This window comes from Geotrypetes seraphini, chromosome 1, assembly GCF_902459505.1.
Source record: "Geotrypetes seraphini chromosome 1, aGeoSer1.1, whole genome shotgun sequence".
Classification (NCBI taxonomy): domain Eukaryota; kingdom Metazoa; phylum Chordata; class Amphibia; order Gymnophiona; family Dermophiidae; genus Geotrypetes; species Geotrypetes seraphini.
The window spans coordinates 493,064,194-493,082,402 of NC_047084.1; the positions used below are offsets into that span (position 1 = coordinate 493,064,194).

The following is an 18,209-nucleotide window of genomic DNA, read 5'->3' on the forward strand; positions in this document are numbered from 1 at the left end:
CCTCACCATGAGTTACCATATACAGCAGTTTTCCTTCTAATCCCTCATAAGGGATAGACTGTTATTCAGAAAGGACTTTTTCCCGTTTTGAACCTAAGGAAAAATAAATCTTCAGTGACTCTGATGGTTGCTTCAGAGCTGAGTAGTGCATGCAATGTTCTTATTTTATCAGCTCCTTTAGAATTTTACAGTATATATAATAATGAATATAGCTTCTTACCATAGGAAGGCGCTATGTCTCCACCTGCTGGTGAATCAGCATTACTGGTCTGTACTTTGTTTTCTTGTCTCTTCAATGTATTCGATGACTCAGCATTCAGTACTGACTCAGATGCAAGCACAGAATCTTCCGGAGTGCACATGTCAAATGTATTAAACAACAAATTTTTAGTATGATCCTGTTCTGTCTGTGAAGCAGTTATTTCACTTTGCCTGGAAGATAGTATTTCCACCTTTTCATTCTCAAGAGATGGTGACATTTCATCCCTAATTATGTCCCTCTCAGTTTCTGTAGCGAATGATAGATAAGGCAGAAAATTATCTACCTCAGGTGCTTGCATGTTAGCTGGTTTTTCTGACCAGGCCTTTTGGCAGACGAGTAAGTTTTCCATTTCCAAGTCTACATTATCTGCAATATCGCTAACTACTTTATTCTCATACTGATGAACACTAACTGACTCTTTTGCAATGCATATCTCTTTATCTGTTATGTGTGTTTTTGCATCCAGCACAACAGGAAATTCAGCAATGCTTGATCCATGCTCTATATCACAATCTGCAGTGGTGCTGCTGCTATCAGTACATGGGGTTGACACATCAGATTTATCTGTAGGGAATTCTTCCTGTTCCATATAATCAACGGATGTACTTTTGACCATGTTTCCCTGATAGACATCACTAGTGTCAGTATCTAAATATTTCTCAGGCTTATCAGCAGGGGTTGAATTTCCACAGACTATATAGTCATTGTCTGCATGAGATGTGTCTAATGTATTTTTTGGAAGCAACACCAAACTTTCAGAATCTGGGCTAAATAATCTAGAATTTATTGTTTGAACTCTTCTGGCTTCTTCTGTCTTTAGTTCACTGTCTGGTACTGCTACATTCTTGTAGGATGCTTTATCCAGTTTATTAGATCCTTTAACTATCTGTATTTGATATGACTCATTAACCTTTGGTTGAAGAGTACTTTTTTGTTGTAAACGAAAATTTGCATCTTCTACACTAACCTGTAAGAATGATAGCTGCTTATTTTCTTTGAGCACTGGGAAATCATTGTGTATTTGTGTGTGGTCACTTGGACTTAATACATCAGCGATTTCACCTTCTGCTTTAATATTAAAATGTTGATCAAAGGAGCTTTCTGTACAATTCCACAAACTAGAATCTACTGAGAACAGCTGACACTGTGCTTTATCATGGAGAACATCTGGGAGACATGTTGTTTGGTCAATTTCAGTTTTTGCTGATTCACTTGGGCTTGACTTTGCCCATGTTTCATAAGAAGGGTCATTTTCATAGAAAACAACTGATGAGCAGGGAAGCTGTACTTGGAGGTCTTTTTGCTTTAAAATATTTGTGTTATTCTCTAAATCTGGATGACTGTGTGTCTGGTCCATATTCTCCAAAAGTGTACTTGAGCAGTGCGCAGTGGATTGGTCATCAGTTAGGTGCCCCTCAGTCACTGTGAGCACCATATCACAGTGTTGTTGATCTTCAGCATGTTTTAATTGCTCAAGTTCATTTTTTACAGCTATACCACCAGGGTACCCTTTATCATCTTCTTCATCATAATATACTGTTTGCAAAATAGTTTGTTCTAATTGCATTTCATTTTGTGATAAAAAATCATTCCATAACGGTTTAAAATGATCATTGCTATCTTCACTGAGGTATGTAGAGGTCAAGATAATTTCTTTGGCAGAAGAGTCAGATGTTAACCCTGGTAATGCACAATCTCTTTGTTCAGGCACAGTGGAAATGTTTTGGTTCTCTAGCTGTACATTTTCCAATCCATTGTTTGAGACAGATTGTTCAACTTCCAATGGTTTATCTTCTTGTGTTTTAGTATTCCACCAATCTGAAACATCATCTGAAAAGCCAAATGTTTCTGATTCAGATTTCAGATCTCTACCTGCATTCTTCACAGAATGAGTTTCTACTGCAATATTCCATATGTCCAAATTATCAGAAAAATGTCTTTTTTCTTCACTGGCTCCAGTGGCCTGGGGGTCATGATTTGCTAGCAGTGAATTCCAAATGTTAGAATGGTCATGATTTCCATGAGACACATTTCTTTGAATTTCTTCCTGAATTATATCCCAGCTATCCAAATATCCAGAAGCCTCATGGGTCTCTGGGATAGTTGTTTCCAAGGTTATGCCATCCATGTTTGCTCTATTGAATGAATGAACATTTTTGAGATCTGTATGCATTGTACCTAATTTTTCTTCCAGAGCATTTGGATCATTCAAACTATCTTTATCCATACCAGGACTTGTTTCTGTAGACTGTGAATGATCGAGGAGTAAGGGTTCAGAAACTTTAGATGTGTCTACTTTGTAGCATTCACTGACCCGAATGTCTCTGGAAATAGCCTCTGAATCTTCTGAAATGCCACTGCTGTCAGGACTTGTTAGAGAAGATTCTGTATCATCATCTATCTGTGTATTCCAAACATCCAGATTCTCAGGAACTTTGTGAATGATGTACAAGTTAGTTTCCATTTGAGTTTTATTCTTCAAGTCATCTTTTTCAGGAGAAATGGCTGCATTAGACTCTTTATCAGAAGCCTTAGATGTATACCAAACATCTTTATTGCCATGAGAAAAGAAGACATTTTCCATGTTAGTTTCCAGTGTTTCCCACACTGATTCATTTTCAGGAACAGTGCTTATTTCTGGATTTGTTTCACTTGAATATGTATGATCATTTGTTGGACCATTCCATAGATCATTTTCTTCTTGATAACTCTGCATGACTATTTTCTCCTGATATGTACTCTTACTCCTATTTGTATCTGTGAGTACTTCACCTACTGCAAAACCTGCCCTTACAGGTTGAGTAGCTTCACACTCGGACTCATTTTGGCCATTTAGATCTCTGGGAAAATCATGATGCATGATTGCACATTCCTCATTTGACTCACAATATTGTGAAGTCTGACCTTCCTGCAGTCTAGTTTCAGCAGGCCCTGCATAATCGGCTCTCATTTCATCTCCACTATTTAAAGTTATATGGTTTGCATAGGGAAGCGATATTTGATGGTCACTCTGAAGAACTTTGTTTATAGTAGCTGCTTCATAACTATCACTTGTTTCTGAATCAGTTGAGATAGACTCTGTATCAGAATTCCACAAATCAAGATGGTTGGAGACTTCATATGACATTTCTTGAACTCTACTCTGACTCTCTAGTAAATCTTTCATCTGAAAATCTGATTTTACCTGAGATCTACACCTATCTTCAGTTGTTACATGAGAATATTTTTGTTCTGTAGATTCTCCTTTAGACACATCCCATTCATCAGTATTTTCAGAATCACTTTCTCTCTTCGGAGTTGTCACATTTTCTATTCCTGTATTCCATGAATCAGTTGTTTGAAGCACTCGCTGAGATATGTTCCTTTCATCTGAAAGCTCAAAAGGCTCTTCTTTAGGAGTTGTAGAGGATTCAGTATCATTCTGCAAAGTTTTATTCCACATTTCTTGATTGCCAGGAATATCCTGATGTGATACCAATACTTTTATTTTAGATGATCGACTGATCTCCTGATCAGACCCTGATCTTTCACACTCTTTTAAATTATAACTATTATGAATTTCTTCCAACAAATCAGGAGTCCCAGAAGAAAACCTCTCCCTTTCATTTGAAGGCTCAAAAGGTCCTGCTTCTTCAGGACTTATAGAGGATTCAGTATTATCCTGTGAAGTCCTATTCCATATTTCTTGGTTTTCAGAAACATCCTGATGTGAAACTGATACTTGTGTTTTAGGTGATTGACTGGTCTCCTTATCCGCCCCCAACTTTTCATACTCTTTTAGATTATAACTATTATGAATTTCATCCAAATCAAGAGTCCCAGAAGAAAGCCTCTCCCTTTCATTTGAAGGCTCAAAAGGCCCTTCTTCTTCAGGACTTGTAGAGGATTCAGTATTATCCTGTGAAGTCCTATTCCATATTTCTTGGTTTTCAGGAACATCCTGATGTGAAACTGATACTTGTGTTTTAGGTGATTGACTGGTCTCCTTATCCGCCCCCAACTTTTCATACTCTATTAGATTATAACTATTATGAATTTCTTCCAACAAATCAAGAGTACCAGAAGAAAGCCTCTCACTTTCATTTGAAGGCTCAAAAGGCCCTTCAGGCTCTTCAGGACTTGTAGAGGATTCAGTATCATCCTGTGACGTCCTATTCCATATTTCTTGGTTTTCAGGAACATCCTGATGTGAAACTGATACTTGTGTTTTAGGTGATTGACTGGTCTCCTTATCCGCCCCCAACTTTTCATACTCTATTAGATTATAACTATTATGAATTTCATCCAACAAATCAAGAGTCCCAGAAGAAAGCCTCTCCCTTTCATTTGAAGGCTCAAAAGGCCCTTCTTCTTCAGGACTTGTAGAGGATTCAGTATTATCCTGTGAAGTCCTATTCCATATTTCTTGGTTTTCAGGAACATCCTGATGTGAAACTGATACTTGTGTTTTAGGTGATTGACTGGTCTCCTTATCCGCCCCCAACTTTTCATACTCTTTTAGATTATAACTATTATGAATTTCATCCAAATCAAGAGTCCCAGAAGAAAGCCTCTCCCTTTCATTTGAAGGCTCAAAAGGCCCTTCTTCTTCAGGACTTGTAGAGGATTCAGTATTATCCTGTGAAGTCCTATTCCATATTTCTTGGTTTTCAGGAACATCCTGATGTGAAACTGATACTTGTGTTTTAGGTGATTGACTGGTCTCCTTATCCGCCCCCAACTTTTCATACTCTATTAGATTATAACTATTATGAATTTCTTCCAACAAATCAAGAGTACCAGAAGAAAGCCTCTCACTTTCATTTGAAGGCTCAAAAGGCCCTTCAGGCTCTTCAGGACTTGTAGAGGATTCAGTATCATCCTGTGACGTCCTATTCCATATTTCTTGGTTTTCAGGAACATCCTGATGTGAAACTGATACTTGTGTTTTAGATGATTGACTGGTCTCCTTATCTGTCCCTGACTTTTCATACTCGTTTAGATTATGAATTTCTTCCAACATATCAAGAGTCCCAGAAGAAAGCCTCTCCCTTTCATTTGAAGGCTCAAAAGGCCCTTCAGGCTCTTCAGGACTTGTAGAGGATTCAGTATCATCCTGTGATGTCCTATTCCATATTTCTTGGTTTTCAGGAATATCCTGATGTGAAACTGATACTTGTGTTGTAGATGATTGACTGGTCTCCTTATCTGCTCCTGACTTTTCATACTCTTTTAGATTATAACTATTATGAATTTCATCCAAATCAAGAGTCCCAGAAGAAAGCCTCTCCCTTTCATTTGAAGGCTCAAAAGGCCCTTCTTCTTCAGGACTTGTAGAGGATTCAGTATCATCCTGTGACGTCCTATTCCATATTTCTTGGTTTTCAGAAACATCCTGATGTGAAACTGATACTTGTGTTTTAGGTGATTGACTGGTCTCCTTATCCGCCCCCAACTTTTCATACTCTATTAGATTATAACTATTATGAATTTCTTCCAACAAATCAAGAGTACCAGAAGAAAGCCTCTCACTTTCATTTGAAGGCTCAAAAGGCCCTTCAGGCTCTTCAGGACTTGTAGAGGATTCAGTATCATCCTGTGAAGTCCTATTCCATATTTCCTGGTTTTCAGAAATATCTTTCGGTGAAATTGATACTTGTGTTTTAGATGATTGACTGGTCTCCTTATCTGTCCCTGACTTTTCATACTCTCTTATATTATAACTATTATGAATTTCTTCCAACATATCAAGAGTCCCAGAAGAAAGCCTCTCTCTTTCATTTGAAGGCTCAAAAGGCCCTTCAGGCTCTTCAGGACTTGTAGAGGATTCAGTATCATCCTGTGATGTCCTATTCCATATTTCTTGGTTTTCAGGAATATCCTGATGTGAAACTGATACTTGTGTTGTAGATGATTGACTGGTCTCCTTATCTGCTCCTGACTTTTCATACTCTTTTAGATTATAACTATTATGAATTTCTTCCAACAAATCAAGAGTCCTAGAAGAAAGCCTTTCCTTTTCATTTGAAGGCTCAAAAGGCCCTTCTTCTTCAGGACTTGTAGAGGATTCAGTATCATCCTGTGACGTCCTATTCCATATTTCTTGGTTTTCAGGAATATCCTGATGTGAAGCTGATACTTGTGTTGTAGATGATTGACTGGTCTCCTTATCTGCTCCTGACTTTTCATACTCTTTTAGATTATAACTATTATGAATTTCTTCCAACAAATCAAGAGTCCTAGAAGAAAGCCTTTCCTTTTCATTTGAAGGCTCAAAAGGCCCTTCTTCTTCAGGACTTGTAGAGGATTCAGTATCATCCTGTGACGTCCTATTCCATATTTCTTGGTTTTCAGGAACATCCTGATGTGAAACTGATACTTGTGTTTTAGATGATTGACTGGTCTCCTTATCTGTCCCTGACTTTTCATACTCGTTTAGATTATAACTATTATGAATTTCTTCCAACAAATCAAGAGTACCAGAAGAAAGCCTCTCACTTTCATTTGAAAGCTCAAAAGGTCTTTCTTCTTCAGCAGTTGTAGAGGATTCAGTATCATCCTGAGAAGTCCTATTCCATATTTCCTGGTTTTCAGAAATATCTTTTGGTGAAATTGATACTTGTGTTTTAGATGATTGACTGGTCTTGTTATCTGCCCCGGACTTTTCATACTCTCTTATATTATAACTATTATGAATTTCTTCCAACAAATCAACAGTCCCAGAAGAAAGCCTCTCCCTTTCATTTAAAGGCTCAAAAGGCCCTTCTTCTTCAGGACTTGTAGAGGATTCAGTATCATCCTGTAACGTCCTATTCCATATTTCTAGGTTTTCAGGAATATCCTGAAGTGAAACTGATACTTGTGTTTTAGATGATTGGCTAGTCTCCTTATCTGTCTCTGACCTTTCAAACTCTTTTAAATTATAACTATTATGAAATTTTTCCAAAAAATCAAAAGTCCCAGAAGTAAACCTCTCCATTTCTAAATTACTAGTACAGGATTGTTTTAGCAAAATTGCTGAAGAACTGTCATCCTGTATGATTGCCTTGCCAATGCTACTGATGGTTAGTTGTTCAGAAATAAGATCATCATTTTCATGGTCCAAACCAGCAGAGGCAATGGAATGTTCCCATAACACTCCGTGATCTTCTTGAAGATCTGGTTTGCATCCATGATGATAGTGTATTGAAGGCATGGGCATGGGTTCAGAAACTTCATTTATATTTTCCGGTACTTGCCCATTGCTTGAAGTCTCATTGGTTAAGATTTCTGACTCAGAGGTCATGTTTATATCTTGTGCTTCTGAAGCTTCATTTTGGATGACCCTATAATATGATTCCTCATTTTCAATTGTGATTATTCTGCTTTGAGATTCATTATGCAACAGAAATGATTGGTTATCTTTTTGAGACGAATTGCAGACAGTTCCAGGATCTTCAGAGCTTGATGTACTGTTTTCATAATCTGCAATATAATACTTAGAATCTGTTTGTTCTGAAAGGCCTAGCATCTTATCGCCATGAGAAAGAATAGCTTCTGAATTTACTGACGTTGACTGGCTGGTATCCTCTACCAGTAAAATCCATTTGTCATGATTTTCAGGGTTTGAGTAAGTTGGGCTAGCTGTATATTGATTATCTGCCATGTTCCATACATTATTCTGTTCTGAATTTGAGCTATTGTTTTGATCGAAAATTGCTTCTTCAGACTCCTTCTCATCCCCTAGAAAAGCAGGTGATATATTGGAGTCAGATGTTGAATAATTGGTATCTGGTGAAGACACAATCAAATCTTTGCCCGAGGCGGAAGTACTAAAGTCTAAACATTTGTATGATAACAGGGAATCCTCCCATGGCGTATGAGATTCTAGAAATCCTTCCTCTGTGTCTTCTTTGCACATGTCCCAGCTACCTGTATTGTCATTTGATAGCTGGGGTTCACTTTCAGTGTCATTTACTATGTACTGATTTCTCATGTATTTCTGGGAAGTTCTGAAGTCAGCAGTAGTGTTTTCTAATGTAATTCTGTCATCTACCAGATGTTCTCTCTCTTTGTCATAAACATCTGGGAATAGTTGAGCATTTGTTTTTCCAGCCTCAGTGTTAGCACTAAATTCTATGAATGATGATGGATCAATTTTAGAGACTGCTGACTCATCTGGAATTTTTATGGAAGATTTCTGACTATCTAGAAAAGGGAAGCCCCAGAGGTTTTCTGAAAGTTTGGTATTATCTTCTTGATCACATTTATTCCAAACATCAATTGTTTCTGAAGAAAAATGGGTATTGGCCTCTGAAGATGGGCACCATGGATCTGATGTCATACTGAAAGGTTGATTTGACATCCAGAAACCATCAAAATCTTTCTTTTGTTCATTTACTTCTTGAAAAGAGCTACTTTGAGCTTTGGAACTTTCTATACCTTCCCCAATCAGCTCTACATTCCTTATTTCTTGGGCACAGGCATCAGAGGAGTCATTACAACGCTGAGAAAACTGATTCTCCCATTTATCTGTTTTTGAAAATTCTGAATGCCCTATTTCTTCTTGGTGAAACGTGCTATCTGGGTGTCCTCTATTAAGATTTTCCTGCAGAAGATTTGCTTTTTGATCCAGCCAGGAGTCAGGGCTCTGAAGCACAGATTCATGCTCACTTGATTTCCATATGTCAGCATTTTGTGAAACACAATTTTTGGCCTCTCTTTCAGTACCACTCCACCAACTGGAATATCTAGAATGAGACTGGGAAGAATCCACATTACCCTGAATTTCATTAATCTTCTCAATCACATCCTGTGGGAAAAATATAGGGGGCCCATTATCTAGAGGTGAACTTTCTACAAGACTGTTCATGGGTGTTGGGGGGACTTTGGCTTCTATATTGTTATGCATTTCAGAAGAAGAAGAAGCAGGAGACTCTTCATCTATAAAATCAATCAGACTTGAAGTCTTTTCAAAGTATTCTTCAGGATATTCTTGCTTCTGTGTAAATTCATCATCAAATTCTGTTACACTGACATCATCAATAGCTGCTATCAATAAATCATTTGAATAATTAGTCCTGTCATTTCCTAATGGATGTTCCTCATCAAGTTCTTTTTGCACAGTGGGTGGCTGTCCTTCTGATGAATCACTATGAAAAAAGAAGTCATCTGCCATAGAATAATCAGCAGAATGGGACTCAGACTCAGACTGAATGCTAGGAATGGGTGCTAGGTCAAAGCCAAAAAGGTCATAGTTATGACTGCTCTTTCTTGACAGCGGATTTTGCTCCTCTGCTATGCCTCCTTCAGGAATAGGGCTATAGGAATCAAAGCCAGGAAGGAAACTGTGATGAGGTCCAGCACCTTCTACACCTGGGCTGTCATCACTGAGAAAAACTGAACTCTCTTTGGAGGATCGGCTGCTTCTAATTGTAGCCAAGCCACTGTCCGGACTCACAAGGTCTACATTGACATCAGCCTGAGCCTGTATTGCTCCATTAAGATCTTGAGGATTATCTATAAAATTCACAGAACTGGGCTGAGGCTCTAAATCAGAGCCATACAATTCCATTATACCAGAAGATCCCTGGGAGAGGGGTGCACTCCCAGCAACAGCTTCAGTAGACGACGTTCTACTGTTTGGAACCATATCTGGCCGTCTCCTGTTAATTGCTTCTTTAAGTAACAGTACAATCTGATCACAATTCACCAAAGAATTTTCTTGCTGATAAACCAAAATTTGGTCACATCCATATTCAAAGGGCTCTAGCTCTAGGCAAGGATTCTGGTATTCTTCTAGTTCACAACAAATCTGTTGAGAAATAAAACAGTTTAAAAAAGCCGTATTAGTCATTAGCAATATTTACTTCTAGTGCAAAGGATTGTCATATTTAATTTATATTGAACTTTATAGATGAAAATCTTTTATTTATGGTTCAGTCATGAACTTATGTAACCTGGACTGGATCTCAACTTCCAAGCGGGGCGCAAACCAGAAGATTTTATCCTGCAAATAGAAATGATGTACTGTAAGCCCCAGAAAACTTTCAACATCAAGGGTAATGTCTGAAACACTGCCCTGGTGGCAAGGGAAACTCTTGCCCTTAGCAATTTCCCAGAATCAAATGAACAGAAGTACTTTGTGCAATGTGTACCTTTTTCATCAGGAAAAATGGCATCAAAGTAATGACATTGAGCAATCACCATAGACTAGGTCTGTAAAAAAAGGCCATAACTGTCTCATCAAGTGTAATTTAATAAAAGTTTTTTTTATTCACCACCTCTAAAATACATCTCTCCAAGTCTAGTACTCCTTCTTACACAACTCCCAAATCTTTCACCTTAGTTGAATTCTTACAGGAAATACCATTTATTGTTAAGGTAGGAATTATAAAAGTGGGGATGAGGGATCACATCTTTAGGCGCCGGGATCCACGCATAAATTTTACATGTAGATGCAAAAAAGAGCATGGCCATGGGAAGGGCATGGGTGGATCAGAGGCGTTCCTGGCATGTGCGTGTAGTTTTATTGACTAATGGAGATGTGTGCCTCATTTACATTACATTGGCAACTTTTATTCCACCTTAGTCTCGCAGTTATAGGCGGATTACAAAAGAGGTAAACTGGACATTTCCAGGAGAATTACAGGATTAGGTGCTAATTACAAGACCGCATCAAGGACTGAAATGAGGGATGCTTTGGCATGGTATTAGTTAGTTGGTCTTGACAAAGTTTCTGAATAGCAGGGTCTTTATTTCTCTTTGGAAGGTTTTGTAGTCAGGTGCTGTTAATAGAATATGGGCCATCTGGTGGGCTAGTTTCACTGCTTGAGTTGCTAGCAATCCGTTGTACATCTTCTTGCGTTGTGTGTCTTTAATTGGGGGGATGGGGGGGGTGAATAAAAGGAGTTTGAGTTCTCCTTGGCATGAGAGCTTACTTCAGGTTTTAGCTGGTGTAAATCTTTGCACCCAAAATTGGGTACAGATCCCGGTGCTATGAACGATTCTATAAACGGTGCCCGACTCTGAGTGCCATCTGTAGAACTGAGTCCTAACTGCTTGTATTTTTGATAACTTCCATGCCCTGTGTGTGCTGAGGAATAAATGTAGAGTAATGTGTACATGACTGATGATTTTTTTCACGTTGGAGTGGGTGTGCACTTGTGCAGCACAGATAGTCTAAGCATGTGAGGGCGAACGGTGAGGGCAATGTACAAATGCAGACAGTGGAGATGAAGTTCCATGGAAAGAAAATAAAATATCAATGATATTTTTTTTTCTCCTGTAGGGTACGTGTGGGCAAAAGGGAGACTGGCAAGAGTATGGGGCCATTTTGAAAAAGTGCATTATGCAGTTAGGTCTGGATTTTCAAAAAAGCCAATGCCTAACTTTCGGCAACTTTTTAAAGAATCCAGCCCTAGTTTTAAGTGGCACAATACAGTAAAACCATGGACTGCAAGTAACTTGGTATGCAAGTGTTTTGCAAGACAAGCAAAACATTTAATTAAATTTTAACTTGATAAACAATCAAGGTCTGGCAATACGAGTACATACAGTATTTTGTATTAAGGTTTTTGGGTTGTGGAACGAATCATCTTGAGTTTCCATTATTTCTTATGGGGAAATTCACTTTGATATACAAGAAGTGTTTTGGATTACAAGCATGTTTTCGGAACAAATTATGCTCGTAAACCAAGGATTTACTGTAATTGGTTGTATCTTTCAAAACCAATTAAAAATGAATTTAAAAAAAATTAGGCGACCTTCGGGACCATCCCCTGAGACCATAGTGCCTAGCGGCGCCTAGTGATTTCACTTAGTGGAAGTGTGGTTAGTAGCATTTTTTTTTTTTTTTTAGTACAGTCAAACCTTGGTTTGTGAGTAACGGTTTACGAGTGTTTTGCAAGACGAAAAAAACACCAGTAAATTTTAACTCAGAAAGCGAGCGCTGTCCCGCTAAATGAGCGATACGCACACGTTATGTATAAGCACACACGTCTGTGCCGTGCTCATCGATGTGTGTGTTTATACATAACGCACATATATGTGATCGTTTTCGGGATGGCGCTCGGCTATGTGGAAAGGGAGACTGGTGGACAGCAGAGGCATCCATCGGGAGGGCAGTGACATGCAGCGGTTGCCAGCACCTGGCCACCTACAGACTGCTGAAGGGGCTGCAGCACCCGGGCATCATCCGGGCCACCCCTCGCCACTTCCTCCCAGTTCCTTATAGCACCCCTTTTGGGTTGTAGAACAAATCGTTTGAGTTTCAATTATATCCTAAGGGGAAATTTGCTTTGATATACGAGTGCTCTGGATTACAAACATACTTCTGGAACAAATTATGCTCATAAACCAAGATACCACTGTACATATTTTTTGTTGCACATTTTCTTCAACTTATACTCTCATTTTCATTGTTTTGTAACATAAATGTATTAAAAGCAACCCTTTGCTAACAGTACTTACTTGATTGTACAGTTCCAGATTTTCGGAGTACACAACTATTTGGCGTCTTGTCAGTTGCTCCTCTGATAGATAGTTGGCCAAAAGAACAAGTGCATCAAAACCGTATTTATTGAGAAACATTTTCAGGTCATCAGTAGTATTCCTGTGATTCAAGAAATCCTGCAGAGAAATAATATATTTAAAGAAAAACTCAGGTCAATATTCAGCTGGTAGCATTTCTTTAAACACTGACCTCAACTGGCTAAATTAGACCCAGGTATTCAGTGCTTGGCCATATTCAGGCATCGGCACCAAATATCTGATTCATCAGCTGTTTTTGGAAGTTATATAGGTACTCATAATTAACTGGGTTATCTTTTGCGCAGTCCAATTTACCCAAGTAGGTATGAGGACACTGGCACTGAATTTCATCCAAGCATTAAGGCCCAGATTCTATAAATGATGCCTGAAGTTAAGTGCCTAGATTGGCGCACCTAGCCTATCTAGGAGCCTAACTTAATTATTTAAAAAGATTAATTAGATAAGATAATTGACAATTAATAATTTGTAATTGATGTTACTTGCACTTAATTAGATGGTAGGTGCCTAACTCGGTAAATGCCTACCACTTTCAGATAGATGCTTAGTCCAAGGCACCCACCAGAAAGTAGGCATGGTTAGGGAGCAGATCGTGGGCATGTTTAACATGTAGGCATCTGTTTTGGATTTAGGTGCTCTTAGGCACCCAATTTAGGTGCCAATATTTAGTCCAAGAAAACCATGGCATAAATATGGTGCCATACCATACTTACTGTATGTTATTACACAAAATTTTTCAAGAATGTATTTCACTTTTCATAGTATACTCATGGATTTGGATCTGAATGTTGGCTTGTTATTTATTATTTTGGAAATGTATGTTTATATCATAACCTTCCTTTTTTATAACTTTTTTAATATCATTTTTTGCATCATTTATTTTAAGCATTATCTACATTTTATGTTATGATACCTATGTCATGCGACACTTTATACCATTGTATGTTCCAGGACTCCTGATGCAGGTACCTTAGCCAAAACACAGTCCGTGTCGAGTCCACGATTTGCATATGGATTTACTGTTTGTAAAATCTACAAAACCTTCAAAAAAGAAATAAAAACCCTTCTATTCATAAAACACATAAAACCGAACCAACACAAGCAGAAATGTCCCAAGCATCACCTGCAACTACTACATATGAACTTCCAATATCATGACAACTCAGATGTAATCCTTAGCAACTCAAAATGTACAAACTACTCCCTAAATACTTCTAATCTCCAGACAATCCATTTGTAAACCGCCTTGAACCGCAAGGTAATGGCGGAATAGAAATCCCTAATGTAATGTAATGTAATGTTTGTTATTAATAAAGAGGATTTTGAAGACCAGGCACGCTCTGCTATTTTCCTTTGGATTTTACTGCTATTTGTGCAGAGGTGATTGTCTCTATTGTGGTTGCTGCCATACCACTTCACACACAGTACCTTAAGTATTCCACCTTATAGACCTCAGCGGTGCTGCCATGTTACAAAACTTGATAGTAAATATTCTAGTCTGAACGTATATAAAGATTGTGTGTCTCTTACTATATTCCAAAAAGACGCCTCAGCCCCACCACTCCACCGCTGTGTTAGTTTATACTGCGGGAAGTCTATTGTGGTGCCTCATCATTGGCTGTCAATTTGTAAATGTTATTAGTGTTTTTATCTTATTTCTTTTTTCTTTTGTTTTTCTGTATTTTATAGAATAAATACTTTAAATAACTTCATCACTTCAATGCTGTGCTGAATGTTTCAAAAGCAATAAATACTTATCTCAGCCAAACACCTGGGAGTCAGACCCGACATGTTTCACACTAACAAGTGTTTTATCAAGGGTCTCCCTGCAAAATATAGAAAGAAGCTGTCACATTCGATTGTGCCCTGCCCCTCTCCTAACAAAAACTTAGTAAATTGATACAGTGTCTATATGCTGCACTCACCAAGGCTGCCGCTGTCATCCGACTCCAGTCTTTCTGTGAGAAAAGATGGCGGCGGAGGCCTAGGCTCCAGGTTTAAATACTCCCTCTCAAGCTAACAATGTACCCGGCCCCTGCAGTTCATTGGCCCAACCAAAATTACATCACCGATCGCCACTCGATTTCACTATTCAGCCCACGGGGTTCAATGGTGTCCAACATAAAAATAAATCTTTGTTTGCTCTCGTTAAGCTTAACCTGATCGCCCCCTCCATCCCACCCTACCACTTTATTAATAACACGCCATCTTAAATCACTTGTGGTATGGTTTGCTCTCAACCAGTGTTCTACCAGGGGTGCTTGTGCTACCTTGTTGAAAATACGGGATTTATGTTCTGTCAGACGTGTTTTTATCTTTCTATTAGTGCGACCCACATATATGAGGTCGCAAGGACAGATGATGGCATATACTACACCCTGGGTGTTACAATCGGTGTTATGTCTAGATCTTAAGGATAAAGTCCTCCCTGGAACCTTCCAAATGTCACCCTGGATGGTGGAGGGGCACCACTGGCATTTTCCGCAATTTACTGTATCAGTTTACTAAGATTTTGTTAGGAGAGGGGCAGGGCACAATCGAATGTGACAGCTTCTGTTCTATATTTTGCAGGGAGACTCTTGATAAAACACTTGTTAGTGTGAAACATGTCGGGTCTGACTCCCAGGTGTTTGGCTGAGATAAGTATTTATTGCTTTTGAAACATTCAGCACAGCATTGAAGTGATGAAGTTATTTAAAGTATTTATTCTATAAAATACAGAAAAACAAAAGAAAAAAGAAATAAGATAAAAACACTAATAACATTTACAAATTGACAGCCAATGATGAGGCACCACAATAGACTTCCCGCAGTATAAACTAACACAGCGGTGGAGTGGTGGGGCTGAGGCGTCTTTTTGGAATATAGTAAGAGACACACAATCTTTATATACGTTCAGACTAGAATATTTACTATCAGAATTGCAGTAGCCTGAACAGAATATTTATCAATACTAGCCATTTTTTTATGTTACAAAACTTGAGCACACAGATCAAATAGCACCAAGATCGTCATTGGTCTTTTTCTTCCTTGATAATTTTTTTTATATAGATAATATAGCTTTTAATATTCTTAAATAGTATTTAAATACTCATCTCTTTAGGAGCATAGCATAGCGAAATTGCCGACCCAACGGTTTAGAGAAAGAGCATATCCAGCGAAATCTACGAGGAAAGCCTATCTTCGGGCAAAAAAAGCACAGAGATCATTACTGATTCAAGAAAAGATCGAAGGAAATTCATAGGAATTTTTGATCTGTGTACTTCTTTTTCCAGCTGTGAGTAGTAAAGTATTTCAAAGTATAAAACACCACTGGACCGTGCTACAGTTAAGTTCTTGCTTTCAACAGTATCCCATTATTTCATATAAGACAGGAAGAACTATGGGAGAAATACTATCTATACAAAAATTTACAAAAATAGAACTGAGGAAGATCAAAACTTTGCACAAGAACCTTGTGGGCAATGCCAGTGGTGTCACCAAGCTTTACTGGGTCCTGTATGGATTCATCCAGTTTCTAAGAAAATATTTAGATCTATGATGAATACTTCATGCACAAGTAGCCAGGTTATCGACATTATCCAATGCCCATGTGATCCTATTTACGTGGGTAGAACAAGTAGGAAAATTAATGTTAGATTAACAGAACACAAATCTAAGATTAATACAGCTAACCTGGATGCTCTGCTTGTTCAGCACTGGCGGGAAGCTAAACATAAAATATCTGATCTAAAATGGAGAATTATTGATTATATTACAATTGGGTGGGAGGGAGGTAATTATGTAGAACGACTGAATTTTAAAGAGCAGATATTGATTTTTTTCATTAAATACGGTAAAACCACAGGGGCTGAACGCTGAAGTTGGGTGGATGACATTAGTTTAATACTGTTCCACGTCACTTCTCTCACAGGGTCTGAACGCTGTAGTTGGGTGGATGACATTAGTTTAATACTGTTCCACGTCACTTCTCTGTTCTGCCTGTCTGATTGGATACGTAGCGATGAGCTCATGACGTACGTTTTTCTCTAAAAAGAAGCCGTGTCTATGTTTGCCTTGTAAATAACTTGGTGGCATTCACAGAACCGGCACAACTTAAGTAATTATAAGTATTTTATATTATAAGTAGAAGCCAGTATGATAGAGAGTAGGAATGTATGTCTCTGCTATGCAGGCTTATAAGCTTGAGAAGAGTTATTGGTGTAGTTTATATTTATATCTAATATCTCTTTGTTTCTTGATAGGGGAAATACCTTGATACAGCCCTTATGGGCGAAACATAGTCTATGTCGGACGAATAACCCCTATGCTATGCTCCTAAAGAGATGAGTATTTAAATACTATTTAAGAATATTAAAAGCTATATTATCTATATAAAAAAAATTATCAAGAAAGAAAAAGACCAATGACGATCTTGGTGCTTAAGTTTTGTAACACGGCAGCACCGCTGAGGTCTATAAGGTGGAATACTTAAGGTACTGTGTGTGAAGTGATCAATTGTGGTGACCTTAAGGAAATTACTATTAAGACTGCCTACACTATTTGTGCTACCATACCTTACGTTTTTCTTCTATACTGCAAATTTCAGCTAGGATTTAATGTGGTTTACAAGATTAAGAACAAGACATGAGCACTGAAAGACGATAGGAGGTAGGCTTCTGAGATTTTGTTCTAGGTCCAAGGAAAAAAGGTGGGTCTTAAGCTTCTTTCTGAAGATGTGATATTGGCAAGGTTGTTGTGGAGATGGAAGCCATTCCAAATCTTGGGTCCTTGGTATACAATTCTATAAAGTGTAACTAAATTTTATAGAATCACGCCTAAGCGTCATACTACTCAGGACCTATCTTTTGGGCACCATTTATAGAATCGAGCCCTAAATGGATATTTCTGTGGAAGTCAGAACCGATATTCAACCTTTTCTGTCTATTTAAACCATACTACATATCAATCCCTATGTCTTTAAGTTACTTAGAAACTAAAAATTGTAATTCGAGCCCAGATACTGTTATCTTGATACAGGCTGAATATCATCGATATCAGGGTAACTTTTTAGTATACCCATGAATTGCCCTTTGTCTTTCATTTGCATATATGAATAACTTTAGCTGAGATTACTCAAAAATTACTCACTTGCTTGTCCCATGTTTTCAAATCAAAGAACTTAAATAGTTAACATCCAATGGTAATTACATATGTCATTTGGAATACTGATTCCAGATTTTTCAGAAAAGACAATAGTTTAATAGTTTGGCAATAGTTTGGCCAATAGTTTAATTGGCCAAAGACAAATGATTGATGAGCTCAGGCTATTCAGAAATCACACATGGGACCTGATTTTGTAGGAGGTGCTTAGGTTAGGCACCACTAGGTGACTATATTGAGGACGCCTAGTAACGCGTACAACATAATTGGACTTAAATGGTGTTATGCAGATGGCCAG

The 18,209-nt window shown here is 38.1% G+C and overlaps 1 protein-coding gene across 9 annotated transcripts in view; it reads right to left on the reverse strand.

The window, feature by feature from the left end:
- Positions 1-18,209, reverse strand: part of PRUNE2 (prune homolog 2 with BCH domain) — a 447,750-nt gene that overhangs the window by 147,480 nt on the left and 282,061 nt on the right. For all 9 annotated transcript variants that reach the window (XM_033927022.1, XM_033927014.1, XM_033927006.1 and 6 more), the window contains 2 exons: positions 12,692-12,850; positions 221-10,034 (listed from right to left, as the gene is read on the reverse strand). In XM_033927022.1, coding sequence (XP_033782913.1) covers positions 221-10,034; positions 12,692-12,850 — 9,973 coding nt within the window. The remainder of the gene's footprint in view (positions 1-220; positions 10,035-12,691; positions 12,851-18,209) is intronic.